Raw genomic sequence first — 14,497 nt, 5'->3', positions numbered from 1 at the left:
AGGGTAGGCTAGAGAATAGTACAGTGTTTTACCGAATAGGTTAAAGTACTGGCAATAGAGGGTCCAATCACAGCTCCATGCCTACCGGCAGGTTGGTTTCTAACCTGTGCTAAGCTATCTTTTTCTCTGGTTGTGTATGCACATGTGCCTTTATGTATGCAGGAAACACTTTTTTAATGTCTAAATATCTGAAAAAGGAAATTTATTCTGAATTCATGCAATAGAGCAATATTGTGATACTGCAATACATCAAAAAGTATGAATAAGGTATAATTTACTTATACATCTGCACTTAATGAAGTTCAACTCTTTAAAAATAAAGATGCCATAAAAGTTATAATGTATCTCTTAATAGCTATATGTACAGTAAATAAGGAATTAACATGAAACTGACTATTCACGCTCTATGAGGTGAACAGAATTGCATGCTATATTTATAAACAAGTTAGAGCTGTAAAGAACAGTACCAATGTTTATGTTACCAGTAGAACAGTGTTATGGTAAAATAATTTTTCTCAGGTCAGCAAAATTCAAGACAGAAATTTGCCAGAAGAAAAAAAAAAAAGAGAAGGATCAACAGCCTAAACGAGAAATATCTTACCTGATCATTTTCTTGCGTTAGCAGCTTCTCTCAGAATTCATTACTAATGGGCTATAGTCCCATCGCCCATCTATGGAACAAGTGGGGGACAGAATTGGTTCAATATTGTTGGTGGAGGCTCTGAGACTAAGCTCTGCCCTTCAGCACAGGCCACAGGAAGAGTTTTTCCATAGCTGTTTTTCAGCAGCCAATTAGCATAAAGACAATTTGATATAATGCATTAAATTAGCTTTTATATTCTGGTCATTGAATTTGGAGAAAAGGTACTAAAAAAGAAAATTAACAGGTAAGATTCTCATTCTGTTGCACATTGGCTCTCCTCATTCATTACTAACTGGTAATAGTGTAAAGTGAATCACAGAAGAAAGGAGGGGAAGGATAAGCAGAGTTTAATTCTTACAGCAGAAAACAGACAGGAATGGAAGTTCACCCCATACAAAGCAAGTGCTTTATAAACTAAAGAGTTATCTGGGAACCAACCCAATAGAAGCATCCTGCCAAAGGATGCCTCTAGAGAGGAATGGAAACATACTTTGCAAATCTTTCTCAGCCGAGGCTCACACACTTCCTCCCCCCGCCTCTCTCCCTGTGGACTTCTGTGAATATTATTCCAGATGCACAGCACACCAACTGCTGCAGGACTTTTAGATATTGCCTGCAGCAACCTTGAGGCCCAAAGGCATGGGCAATTTGCATACAATGAGATGACCAGGGTACAACTGGCATATGTAATCCATATGCTTGAGATGTCTCTTTTGAATTCTAGAAACACCCATTTATGCCACAACTTTGCACAGGTCAGAACAAAATGATAGAGAAGTTTTTCCCAGGAATTGAGAAAGAGGAGCTTACCTTGAACTGAAGCTATATGGATAACCATTTCCTCATGAGAAAAGCAGCATAGCTATGGCAGTAAACTGCAGAATTTGCCTTTTGGAGATAATGGTGACTAGAAAGGACAGCCAGAGGCTTGTCTAATTTGTCATTGTGAAAAACTTGGCAGCTGCTACTCCAAATGAGGATCCAATGTACTTGTCCACAAAATGTTGGTATGGCTAATATCCATGTTTCTAAGGTGCTTCTCTGTGGGATCCAACCAGACTGCCTGGGGAAACGTTAGTGTAGCTGACAACTTTGGATTATATCATCTGCATCTCAACAGCATCCAGAGGTCATAGCACAACTGTGCTAGACTCTGAACAAAGAAAGAGGCAAACCATGCCCCAAAGAACATTTTTACTTCACTCAAGCTCATCTGAAGAAGTGGGTTTTGCCCACACAAGTGATACTTTTACACTCACTCACTCTCGGCTACATCTCTATTACTATCTCTCTGTATATACTTTGTTTCTAAGGTGCCACAGGACCACTCATTTTTAAAGTTACAAATTAACACAGCTAGTCCTCTGAGACTTTCAAAGAACTCTGTTTCTCCTTACACCAAAAACATAAATTTGACCATATCAATGAAAAATATCTTGGCTGAGTTTTAGATACCAAACTGTATCTAAAATAGTCTAATAATTTGTAATGAACTACAGTTCTGATTCCCACACAGTTAGCTGTAGGTGTTCCCAGACTGAGTGTGTCTATACAGCAAAGTTATTTCAGTAAAATGGCCGTTATTCGGAAATAATAATGCGAGTGTCTAAACAACAGAAGCATTATTTCAAAATAATTTTGAAATAACGGGAGGCTTATTCCTCCTTCTGAAAACCTCGTTCTATGAAGAATAATGCCTATTCCGAAATAACTTCGAAATAGGGGCTGTATAGATGCCCCACTTCCACTATTTCAAAATAGCCTCTCACCAGGACCATCCTAACTTATTCCTCCCCAATGCCTCCTGGGGCTCTAAATCAAAATAGCATGTCTACATTAGGGAAGCCTGCCTCAGACTAATTCTGAGGCTTCCCTGCAGGGTAGACGTGCTATTTTGTAATAAGCTATTTCAGAATAACTATTCTGGAATAGCTTATTCTGAAATAAAAGTGCAGTGTGGACATAGCCTGAATGAAGGAGTTCAAGAGGTCTGATGATTCCTGCAAGAGGTCCGATGTTTTCTGCAAGGGCAATGTGGGATCCTTGGTCCAAGTCCAAAGTGCCTTCTGGGTCAGTGGAGGACTAGGACGACCACCTCAAATCTTCCTTTTCCTCTTTCCTGTATCTTTCACATGAACTGTCTTAGTATCAGATTCTTATTGATCCAGGAAAATATATCCATTGCCATGAAGAATGTTTGCCCTCTGATTATCTGTTCTGGTTTCAGAACAGATGTAGTAAACACTCACACCTCAGTCAGAAGCCAACCTCAACAAGAGGTAAGAGGAGGTTTCCCTCTGCAAGTACCCACTACTTAGATTATTGCACATTCAACAGATACAGCTGGTACTGATCACCATCAGAAGTGGACCGCTGATCTGATCCCATATAGACATGTTCGTGCCATTGTTTGTTTCTTTAGACACCCAGAGAGGCATAAAAATGAACTAAGAGGATATGTACATATGGGATTTTTGAAATTGTTTTTTCAATGCTTCCATAGCTTATACAGTATGAAAAGGTCTAGAATTAAAGTTGAGCTGGCTGTCAGCATGTTTGTACCCACCTGCCCACAAAGGAACATTCAGATGCATAATGTGCATAGTCCCATGTCTAAAGAAGAAATGTCAGCAGCTGAATTTTGGGAAGTTCATGCATGGCACCAGCAATCTTAGGACTCGAGATTGATGGCACCTCAGGAAACAAGGGACACACTGAAATTTTGGATCTTTGCAAATACTTGTCATTATGGCAATTATGCCCAAAGCCATGTCTGTTTTGACCTCTGGGTTAGCATCTCTGCATTGGGATCAAAAGCTTTTCTTGATTCTGAAGAACAAGTATCTATGGACCCTTTCTATCAGCTTTCCATTTGCTGTCCATGCATGAATACAGGTGCATAAGATGTAGACTATGCCTTGTTCTGACTACAGAAGCAACTTAATACTCTGGGTGTGAATGGTGGATCAAAAAGAAGAGTCTATGAGGACTCATACACACATACTCTTTTTGTCTCTGCCGTGTCGAAGATTTTCTTGGATTGGAGGAAAATTTATCTAAGTTTCCCTGGAAGCTTCTGCTCCAGATTCTTCCCTCTGCCAGGGTCAGAGTCCCTTCTTAGATACCTTTGGTGTAGCTACCAACCAACAAATTGCTGTAAACACTCATACCTCAGTCATAAGCCTACTTCAACAGAAGGCAGGAGGTGGTTTCCTCTGCAAGTACTCAGGACAGATGGCTCTCTGCAATCTCAGCTACAATAGCTCCTCCTCTGTAGGTTTGCATGAGCAAGACAGCTACTTAGGATGAGCAATGGCTACTTCTGGGTGTAGCATGACTGTCTTCTTGCCATCAGGTTAGAATGCACTGCTTGTCACAAATCACACAAGGATTTGACCCGAGACATTTCGCTACAAGTAAAGTCTATACTCCTAGAAGATGAACAACTTGTTTGCCACAAAGTAGGCTTTCCTAATTAAATATAAAAAACCTTTGGTCTAAAAAGCTATAGCTGTGTAGTGTGCAAACATTCTTATGGTCTATGGGGTCTTTTGCATACAGATGTGGTCGCCTCATCTCAAAAAAGATATATTGGCATTGGAAAAGTTTCAGAGAAGGGCAACAAAAATGATCAGGGGTCTGGAACAGGTGCCATAGGAAGAGAAATTAAAAAGACGTGAACTTTTCAGGTTAGAAAAGAGATTAAAGGTGGATATGATAGAGGTCTATAAAATCATGACTGGTGTGGAAAAAGTGAATAAGGAAAAGTTGTTTACTTGTTCCCATAATAGAAGAGCTAGGGGTCACTAAATGAAATGAATAGATAGCAGTTTTAAAACAAAGAAAAAAGTTTTTCTTCATACAACACACGGTCAACCTGTGGAACTCCTTGCCAGAGGATGTTGTGAAGACTAGGGACTTTAACAGGCTTCAAAAGAGCTAAATAAACTCATGGAGGTTAGGTCCATCAATGGCTATTAGCCAAGATGGGTAGGAATTAGCCTCTGTTTGTCTGGAAATGGATGACAGGAGACGGATCATGTGATGAGTGGGGCAGAGGAATCCAGCAAGGAGGTGCTGTAACAGCAGATCCAGGTGGTTAATATCATGGCCGTTATTCCGGAAAAACAATACTAGCATCCACACAGCAACTGCATTATTTCAAAAGAAAATCGAAATAACGGAGGGCGTTTTCCGATGTTGGTAAACCTCATTCCATGAGGAATAACGCCTCTTCTGAAAAAGCTCTTTTGGAAGATGGTGCGTGTGGATGCTCCAGTACTGCTATGTCAAAATAGCTCCTCACCAGGGCCATTCTAAAATTATTCCTCCTCAGTGCCTCCTGGTGCTCTAAATCGAGATAGAGCATCCACATTAGGGGAGCCTATCTTGGACTAATTTTGAGGTTTCCCTGCAGTGTGGATGCTCTATTTTGAAATAAGCTTGCTGTGTAGAGATACTTTAAGTTGCAACTGCATAAAAATGAATAAAAATAGATTTTACACTAACATAGTAGAGAGAAACTGAGCCACAAGCTTGTTTCACTGCTGGAGGCAGAAATTCTGGTGGCCTATGCAGAAAGGCCAGCAAAAACAAGAGACTGCCTCCAAATTCTCCACAGGTGGGAAGCATTAGCCCATTAGTAATGAATGAGGAGAGACGCTGTACAGCCAAAAGGCAGCAATATCAACAGAAAGAACCAGTTACATAAACACTGAGCATATGATATTTAGAAGGCTCATGATGTATCTGGAGTTTTTCAGAGAGAGAACTGTTAAAGAAAACAGAAGGAGGGGTGGGAGACAGAAGGAGTTTTATAGTGAATGACTTAGAGAAATCAGATATTTTAATACAATCTACTGGAAATGAGCAGGTGCTTTCAGAAAAGTTTGAAGGTGTTTATGGGATTCAGGCATCCAATTTACAATGAAGTCCCTTCAATTAGATGTATGCAAGCTTACAACATATGTCTGCCCTCCCCCTCTTTGTTTTTATTATGATTTTTCTGTAAAAAATGATGGACTTTTACAGCAAAATAGCTAACAGGTGGAAAATGTGAACAGAAACATAGTGCAAGCAGATTTAACCGCAGAATGACTCAGCAAGGTCAACGCAAACTCCCCACCCAGGTTTGACCTTGCCTAACTTCACTGTAGTAAAAACTGGCTGTTTGTTGTCTGAACTAGGATTTTAGAGTGAACTAGCTAATGTATATTAGTTATCTCACTGTAAAAATCCCATCATTTTTGGCAGTGAAAACATAGCTTTAATCAGCAGTAAATTATACTGAATTTATAATTTCAGAATTGGTGTATTTACTTAATTGTATGCAGACAGGGAAACAGGAAGCTTTAAAAGGTAATATATATTGCTGAAGCAATAATGGGTAATACTGTACTTCCAAAACATGCATTTGCTGGATGTAGGAAAAGTCTGAAATAATTTCCACGGCTGCACTGAAAAAATGCTCTTATATAACACATCAGGAGTATTTTCATCTCATTTTTAAAGCTCACCCTTCTGTTCTTCAACTTTCTCATCTTAATAGCATTATTAGCCACTTCAGACCATTTTGCCCAATTTCCATAATCTAGCACTCAACTCAAGTAGATAAAATCAAATCAAGTAGATAAAATGGTCACTGAGGAGATACACTGGAGCAAATTGTCAGGGAGGAAGTGGAGGATGCAGTGGGTAGGGATGTTAAAATTAGATTAATCAACTAATCGAATAGTCAATGCTATTTCCACCGACTATTCAATGAGTCGATAAGGAAGCTTCTGCTTTGAAACGTAGGAAGAGCCTGCCTGACTGTTGCTACATTTCTATGGAGGAAGTGCCGCGTGGTATTCTGCCCCAGCCTCAGACAGTCCCCTGCTGGTTCCAGACTCCATGCGGTGCTTCTGCTTTGAAATGTACAAGATTCCCAGCGGGCTCTTTCTGATAGAGGAAGCAAGGAGGGGAAGCGACTAGCTGACTAGTGTGTCGTCTGATAGCTTTTGCTTATTGAACAGTTGACTAGTTGATTAGTCGCTTACATACCTACCAGTGGGGTGAATAACAGGAAGATCTGTATCACCAGCAGTCACAGATTCCCCAGTAACAGCACATGCTGCTGTCTGCTGCACAAGGAGCTTGCACAGAGCAGGGCGCACTGCTGGGCAGGTGGGTGTGCCTCAACATTCAAACAGGACTATACCAGCTCTGCTGTTCATGGGTACTGCAGCAGAGACAGATGGATGCTGAAGTTGCTCATTTATGTTCATAAGCAGGGCTCGACAAATCCGCTTACCTACTCACCACAGGCGAGTAGATTTCAGCCGTTCGCCCCGTTCACTGGCGGTTCGCGCATGCGCAGTGCGGGTCTCATGCATGTGCAGTGCGGAGCTGGCGAGTGGTTTTCGCCGCAACTGTCAAGCCCTGTTCATAAGTATCTCTTGCTTTGATATAAGGTCTTGAATGCACTGAACAGATTAAGTTCTACTTTATTATATATGAAAATAATACACTTTTTATGGACAGAAACACTTTTATGTTTAGTTTGTTGTGCACGAGAGCGATTCCAGGCTTCTATATTTCCGAGTGCCTCTCTCACCAAATAGACATATGAAACGTCTACAAAGCACTACCTAAATCCAAAGCATCTCTCTTCAGTAACTATTTAATCTCATGTTTTGCTCCTGAAATGAATTTTTTGTTCTGCCTAACCGCTACCAACCTATATCTGTTTATAACCGTAGCTCTATTTTCAAGTACTGTGTGTGGGATACATTATGGCTTCAGTTGTGAGCAGTAGTTTGTACTAAGTCAAAATAAATATATTTGTGGCTTTGGGGCAATGGAAAGTTAGATTAAATATAGACTCAATGTACTGATGCAATGAATTTGGTCCAGTAAGTTGCTGCAACTAACATGGAAATATCTGGGTCACAATCAAAAGTAACAAATGGTGATGAAAGTAGGTCATAAAATGGGTTTAAGTAAGTATAAGTACTACGGTAATGTAAAGTACACAGGTTTAGCAATCAGTGGTTTTGCAAAATGAGTAACTTATATGCTAATGGGAGAAAAGCAGATATGTCCTTAGGATTTATGGGGCCCTATGCAGCACGATTAAACTAGTGCACTTATGCCCAATGGCAGCCTGGGGCCAGGAAGGGAAGAAAATAATGATTTTTTTAGAGATGTGATTTTATAATATTCAGCAACACACTAATGAAATAGTTTTAAAGGAAATTTTAAACTAAAACTGTAGACTTACACAGTAAATTCAGAAACTGACAGCATATACCTGTGGTTGGCAAATGCCTGTTAAAAGGTTTCATTACCACTTGAATAGCTGTTTCACAGGTTGTGTGTTCTGCTAATAGGTCTGGCAGGGTTTTTTTCCCCCTTCCAACTTTAAGTTAGCTAGATCCTCTCCAGAGGAAGCAGAGCCACAGACCAGAAATAGGAAGAGACGGGTGGGAAGACATTAAGATCTAGTAATGCCCCAAAATTTCAGGTGCCCTACGCAGCTGCATACTCTGTATATGGGTAAGGACAACCCTAGAGAAAAGAGAATATTTTAAAAAAACAGAAAGAGCTACTAACTGGATACTAAGAAAGGCTTAAGATTTCTTTTTTCCCTTACTTTTCCTGCTATCCTATCTGAATACACCACTGACTTTAATTCTTAAATCAATGAGGACCTGGGACCTACAACCAAGACTTTGCTCCTGGTTTAACAAAGAGAACAGATTTCCTTTCAAATCTTTTGGAGCAAGATTTTGTCTTTACATTTATAGTGCTCAATGCCTCTTGGATACCACAAAAGCATAATATTTAAACTGTGGAATAGTATTTTAATATTTGTGTCCCTATTTAAACTACAATTTAATTCTTGTCAGACAATTAATGCTTTTACTTGATGTCTTCCGAAGCATGTAGTCTTATTTCTATTTGAATCAAATGAAGAAAGATCTTTTGTTATTTTTCAGTATGATATCATTATTAGAGAACCATAGATTCACAGTAATCATCAATTGGACAATTATAAAATACTTCTGGTAAAATGTTAAGCTTTCTGACAAAGCCTAATGCATTAAAATATGTGATTTAACATTTAGCAATGAAATTATTTATACAGATTTGTATATTTTCTTACCTAGAACATCTGCTGTGGCCATAATTTCACATGTATACATAGCTGCCATAAGTCTCTGTGGTTTCACTTGTAAGGCGTAACGACAAGCTTCCTTCATGGTGGCAATCAGTTGTCCAGAGAAAGGGCCATAACAATCTGCAATCACAATTTCTCCTTTGCGTTTACTTGATTTCGCAGATGAATTTGGGCTTCCTTGACTTGTACCCTGGAGTTCCTTATTTTCACTGGATGATTCAGTGGTATTACTGGTTAGAGATGTGACTTTGTCTTCATTTTTTGTCTGTTCTGTAGCATCCAGTTCCTCTGAATCCTGCCTATGAGCAGACATGTACTCTTCCACTTTACTCATGTCCCATTTTTCCATTATAAAACAGACACCCATGAGAGGTTCTTCACACATAGGACCTGAAAGTGTAGCCAACTGAAACCCACTTATTATGCTGTTGTCAAAATCTCGATATTTACTCACTTCTTTAGTAGTCTTATCAAGGCACTGCCACACAGATTTTTTGTGGCCTTCAAATTTATTTAACAAAATATTAGGCCCACATTTTCGTGGGCCAAATGACCAGATCTGATCAACAGCATTTCTCCACTTTCTTCCTTGCAGATTTTGTTCTAATTTTTGTTTAAACTCCTGGAACTTGCCAAGGATCTTTTGATTAATTTCATGCATTTTTTTATCCTCATTCAAAGATGAGTTGAATTGCTCCATAGTACGAATTAAGTCACTGTTTTCTTCAAGAAGCTGAGTTACCTCTTCTGGAAGTGGCATGGCTCTTACACTGAGAGTGGCACTTTTATTTGGTGTAGACATTGTTATGAGGCCATCAGAATCAACCTGAACTCCTTCAGGGACTTTATTCTGATCCTCTTTAGCCTGGTGTATGACTGCAACTTTCTGCTGTTTTCCTATTTCCTCATTCACCATGTCAACTTTTGGAGGTCTTGTTATTGTCTCCCTGAATGGGATAATTGGTTCTGATACACTAATTTGTATCTTTGCAAACCTACAAAAATTGTAAAAATATTAGTTTATAAACTTAAAATAATGCCTATATCATGAAACAAATATTCATTAATAAACCTAATTACAAAAAAAGGGGGTGGGTGGGATGGGGCAGACTGTGGCATTTTAGCTTCTGGCTACAGTCAAGTTAGTGAAAAAGTACATCCTCAATGGGAGTGTCCAAAGGCATTGTACTTCAAAAAGAAAGCATGGCCGCTATGATACCTTTTGAAAGAGAACTGTATTGAGCAAGCTTAATTAGTTCTTATGGCAGGGCATAAGGCCATGTCCCCATGCCATTGTGGGAAGTGATTACCATTGCTTGCATGCAACGACATAGATTAGGAAATGGAAGGCTTCTTAGCCACACATCCCTCTTTAACACCCATAGATCTGACCAATCTAGTCCAAAACATATTGCATAAAGCACTGCTCTGACAGTCAAAGTCAGTAATCTCTTCTATTATTTGTTTGGTTATCCAAAAATCCCTTAATTAATGCATCTCAAGTGACAAACATTACATTGTACAGTAGCTCTAAATGGAAAACATTTGAAAGCAAATTCAATGATTTCAAGAGGCCTTCTTGTAGAAGATGACAGTACACAAGCTTGTCAGACAATAGCACAAAATGTAACAATGTGAAATAATTAAAATAAAATTGATAAACTACAGAAAAATACTAAACCTTTACACTGGAATGACAATGACACATTACTACATGTCATAAAATAACAGTCCAGAGTGAAAAGTTATTCAAGAGGATTCTAAGACTCAAAATACAATAAAAAACCACTAAGCTGTTGGTGAACCCCTTTACCTGACTAAATGAAAAAGGCAAGTTTCTGATCATTGCCTACAAGAAGCTATAGAAAAGGAGAGTAGCAATGGTAGGAATATAGTGGGTCAGGGTGTTGATACTTCATAATTAAAATCTATTGAAAGCATTGATTGACCTTTTCAAACAGATATCAAAAGAAAGAAAAAAAATCTGAACCAGCAGCTGAGCTTCCATCTGCCCATTATGCTGTTACTGTTCTTCTCTGCTAGTTAGCATCTCAGAAATCTTTATACTTTACAAATAATTATTTTAGGGTAAGAGTTTGAAGGTATGTTCTGAAAAGGACTTCTTACGAATTGATGAGAGGTGCTACATACATATAAAAAACCTGTTTTGTAAGCAAAACACAAACAGAGCAAGGCACAGCAAGACACAACTAGTCTGAGTTAAAGGAATTTCAGCAACATCATAGTATCCCATAAAGCATTTATAAGCATGATTACTGAAGTGCCAATATATTGTTCATCACTATAATAATGAAGAAAATGAAATAATGAAAGCTAAATCTGAAAAGAAATGTCCATTCAAGTGAGTATTCTGCAGAAAGACTTTCACCTCTTTTCAATCTTGGATGTTTGTAGCACTTTTTGAAGGCACAAACAAAAAATGCTTGTAATGTCAGAAGTGTCAAGAGACTCAAACTACCACCCATAATTTTCTCAGACAAGAAATTACAATTAAATTAACAAAAGTTTATGAAACGATTAAGAAATATTATGTACTTAATATTCAACGGGATAACAAGAAAACAATGTATTAGATGTTATGCATGATTTAAAGGCCCAATGGGTTATGATATCCCAGGGCATAAATGCACTTTGGCCAGGACTAGTACTAATGATTTCAGGACCAGTAAAAACTTTTCTAAGCCTTGATTCTAGTTCAGTGATTAGAAAGAAAACATGTATTAGCATTGAAGTCCCAGATGAACCAACCCTCTGTATCCAGTCAACCTACTGATCAGACCCAATAGTCATGTCAGATTGCAAAGATATATCTACAGGGAAGAATCATAGTTACATTCTCAATTTTGACCACCTTGAGTAATGGCTGACTCCTCCATTTTACTTTGTGTGGATTACATAAATCTGGGACTCTGATACACCTTATTCAAAATAAACATAGTCAGGCCTTGAGGACAGACAAATTCATCCTTAATGCATATTGGTTCTCTTTCCCTTTGACCAGCAATCGTGGCATGTTTAACTTTTTGTAATTAGGTCTTGCACTGAATCTTCATATAGGGTGCAATTCATAGAATCAGAGAGCTGGAAGAGACCTCAGAAGGTCATCAAGTCCAGCCCCCTGCTCTAGGCAGGAGCAATTCCTCACACTGGAACTTGTTTCGAAACAGATTCTTTCAAAAACAACTGGTCTCTACCAAAAAGTCAGAACCCCACAGGGTGAGGAGGTCTTGGAAAAAAATAGTCTGACAAGGATTGTGTTAGAGTTTGCTTTGCATCTGAGCATGAATAGAAAATGCCAGAATGGTTGCTTCAGTGAAACCTGAAAGGAAGTATAATCTCACTGAGGTAACCAAAACTAAATTCAGTATTTTTAGCTGTAGTCTAAGTAAGGCCTTCCATTATAATGTTTGTTTACTACAATGAGACAATGCTTTTAATTAAGTCACCTGAAAGGATTCTAAGCCTACAAAACATTGTATGTGGTAGTATGAGGCAAATGATATCACAAGATAGAGCACATTTTTTACATTCCCTTTTTATGGATCCAGAGCACAGAGCTAAACATCACCCAGAAACACCTAGGAAGTTTATATAGGTTCATTAAAAGGGTAGCAAGAGCATGAGCCAAGACTTACTGATTTAGGTTTAATGAAAAGCAAGTTGCAGAGAGATGAAGTGCACCGGAAGAGCAGGGGGTTCCTAGTCTTCCTCACCTATCTTCTCTCAGCTTCTCTACCATGGATCCCCATTTGTCTTCCTATTCTCACTGTGGCCCTCTATGATTCTCTCTTTCAGCATCTCATGTGCTCCTTTCCCAGCAAGCATACTTCTGGCTTTGTCTAGACTTCTAAAATTGAAGCATAGTCATTAGCAACACTTTAAAATGAAAGTGTGGCACGGCAGAAAAGCTGAGAGATAGCTCTCCCAGTACACTATGCAAACCACCTCCAGCAAGAGAGTAGCTCCCAGGGCTGGGAGCCCATTTACAGCCGTGCTTTATAGCACTGTAACTTGCAGTGCTCAGTGGAGTGTTTCTTCAGAGCCAGAAAGTTGCAGCATAACAAAGTAGCAGTTTAGACTTTGATTACATTCCTCTGGAATGCAACTGCCACCCATGACTCTCAAATTGTAGCAACTTCCAGCCATTCCGTTCAAAATTCCTTCTTTCCTTGCTCAGGATTTGAGATTAACTTTTTCTTAGTTATGTGAATTAGCCAGGCCCCTGAACAATACAACGTACGTTGGCAAGAGAGCTTCTCCCACTGACATAACTATTGACACTCACTAGGAGTTGGTGTAATTAAGCTGAGGGAAGAGCACTCTCTTGTTGGAGTGGCTATCCTACAGAGTTTACAAAAATGCAGCCGCACCACTAAAGCTCTATAGGGTAGCCATAGCTTACGTCTTTAAGTACTTTGCAGCACTTGCACCTCTTTGGAACAGACATTGAGGCCTCTCTCATAATCTGAGTTAGAGTCAGGGATAAAATCCAGTCCTCCTAATTTCTGGCACTGAGTTTTAATCACTAGACCATTCTTTTAGGAACTTTTATCAACAACTAGGTTACAAGAAAAGAGGCGAGATGATCTGAAGCAGTGTTTCTGAACCAGTGGTATGAGAACCAATAGCGGTACTTGAGAGATGTGTGTGTGTGTGTGGGGGTACGTCAACAATTGAAATCTGAAGAAAACTGAATTTTTGTTTTGTTACAGTGCTTTATTATTTTTTGTACTTTTTACACCTCAAAATTTTATCGCCTGTCTGGCTATGATTACGTTATTTAAACAAATGTGTTGCAATGGTAGAAGAAAAATTTGTGTTTCTGAAAACTACGTACTGGGGGTACTTATAATTTTTTTTAAAGGGAGTACTTAATAAAAAAAGGTTGAGAAACACTGATCTAAAGCACAGGAATAAAAGCCAGAAAAATCTAGATTTTATTTCCATCTTTTCCACAGACTTCCTGTGAGACTTCCACAATGGATAACAAACAAACCATGCCCCAGCTTAGTATGAATGATGTGAAGCTTAATGTTTTACTGTTTGTGCTACTTAAAAAGTGCTACCAAAATGAAAACACCATAAAATAGAGATAATAAAATGCTAAACATTAACTGCTATAGTGAGTCTCCTGGAAAGATCTGATATGTTATTCTATAAACTCAACTAAATAGGAAAAAAAATGAAAGCAATGATTAAAACTTTGAAAAGTGAATTATTACAATTAGGCTCATGAATACATATTTAAGCACTTAAATAAAAGCTGCTTGATTTTCAAAGATGCTGATCTCCCTTGGGTTTCCATGACAGTTTAGCATCATTGAAAATTAGTGCCCTTTCCCCCTTGGTCTTTTAATACATCATTAGAAAACTAAATTTTGTTTTCCAGATTTGAAAAGTTTGACTAACAATGTCACATCATAGCCTCCTTGAAGCAGATTCTGTTCTGTGAGACTCAGTCACTCACAACTTCCTTTCATCTCCAAATCTTTAACTCTCTTTTCCCAGATATAAGCCAGTTTCCTTTTAGATCCATAGTTATTGCAATCAATATACAGGACGAGGTTTTAGAAGTGACAACATCATTTAGGAGCCTAAACCCCATTTTCAAAAACTGCATAGGTACGTAGGCGTCACAAAACTGTAGCAGAACACAGCCAAGATAATTTTTT

The 14,497-nt window shown here is 38.7% G+C and overlaps 1 protein-coding gene across 3 annotated transcripts in view; it reads right to left on the bottom strand.

The window, feature by feature from the left end:
* Positions 1-14,497, bottom strand: part of EFL1 (elongation factor like GTPase 1) — a 183,045-nt gene that overhangs the window by 27,793 nt on the left and 140,755 nt on the right. For all 3 annotated transcript variants that reach the window (XM_006139255.5, XM_089782057.1, XM_075897120.2), the window contains exon 18: positions 8,790-9,799. In XM_006139255.5, coding sequence (XP_006139317.3) covers positions 8,790-9,799 — 1,010 coding nt within the window. The remainder of the gene's footprint in view (positions 1-8,789; positions 9,800-14,497) is intronic.

Source organism: Pelodiscus sinensis, chromosome 14 (assembly GCF_052426305.1).
Source record: "Pelodiscus sinensis isolate ZL-2025 chromosome 14, ASM5242630v1, whole genome shotgun sequence".
Taxonomy (NCBI): Eukaryota; Metazoa; Chordata; order Testudines; family Trionychidae; genus Pelodiscus; species Pelodiscus sinensis.
The sequence above is the reverse complement of the archived record's forward strand: the minus strand, read 5'-3'. Positions and strand labels throughout refer to the sequence as shown.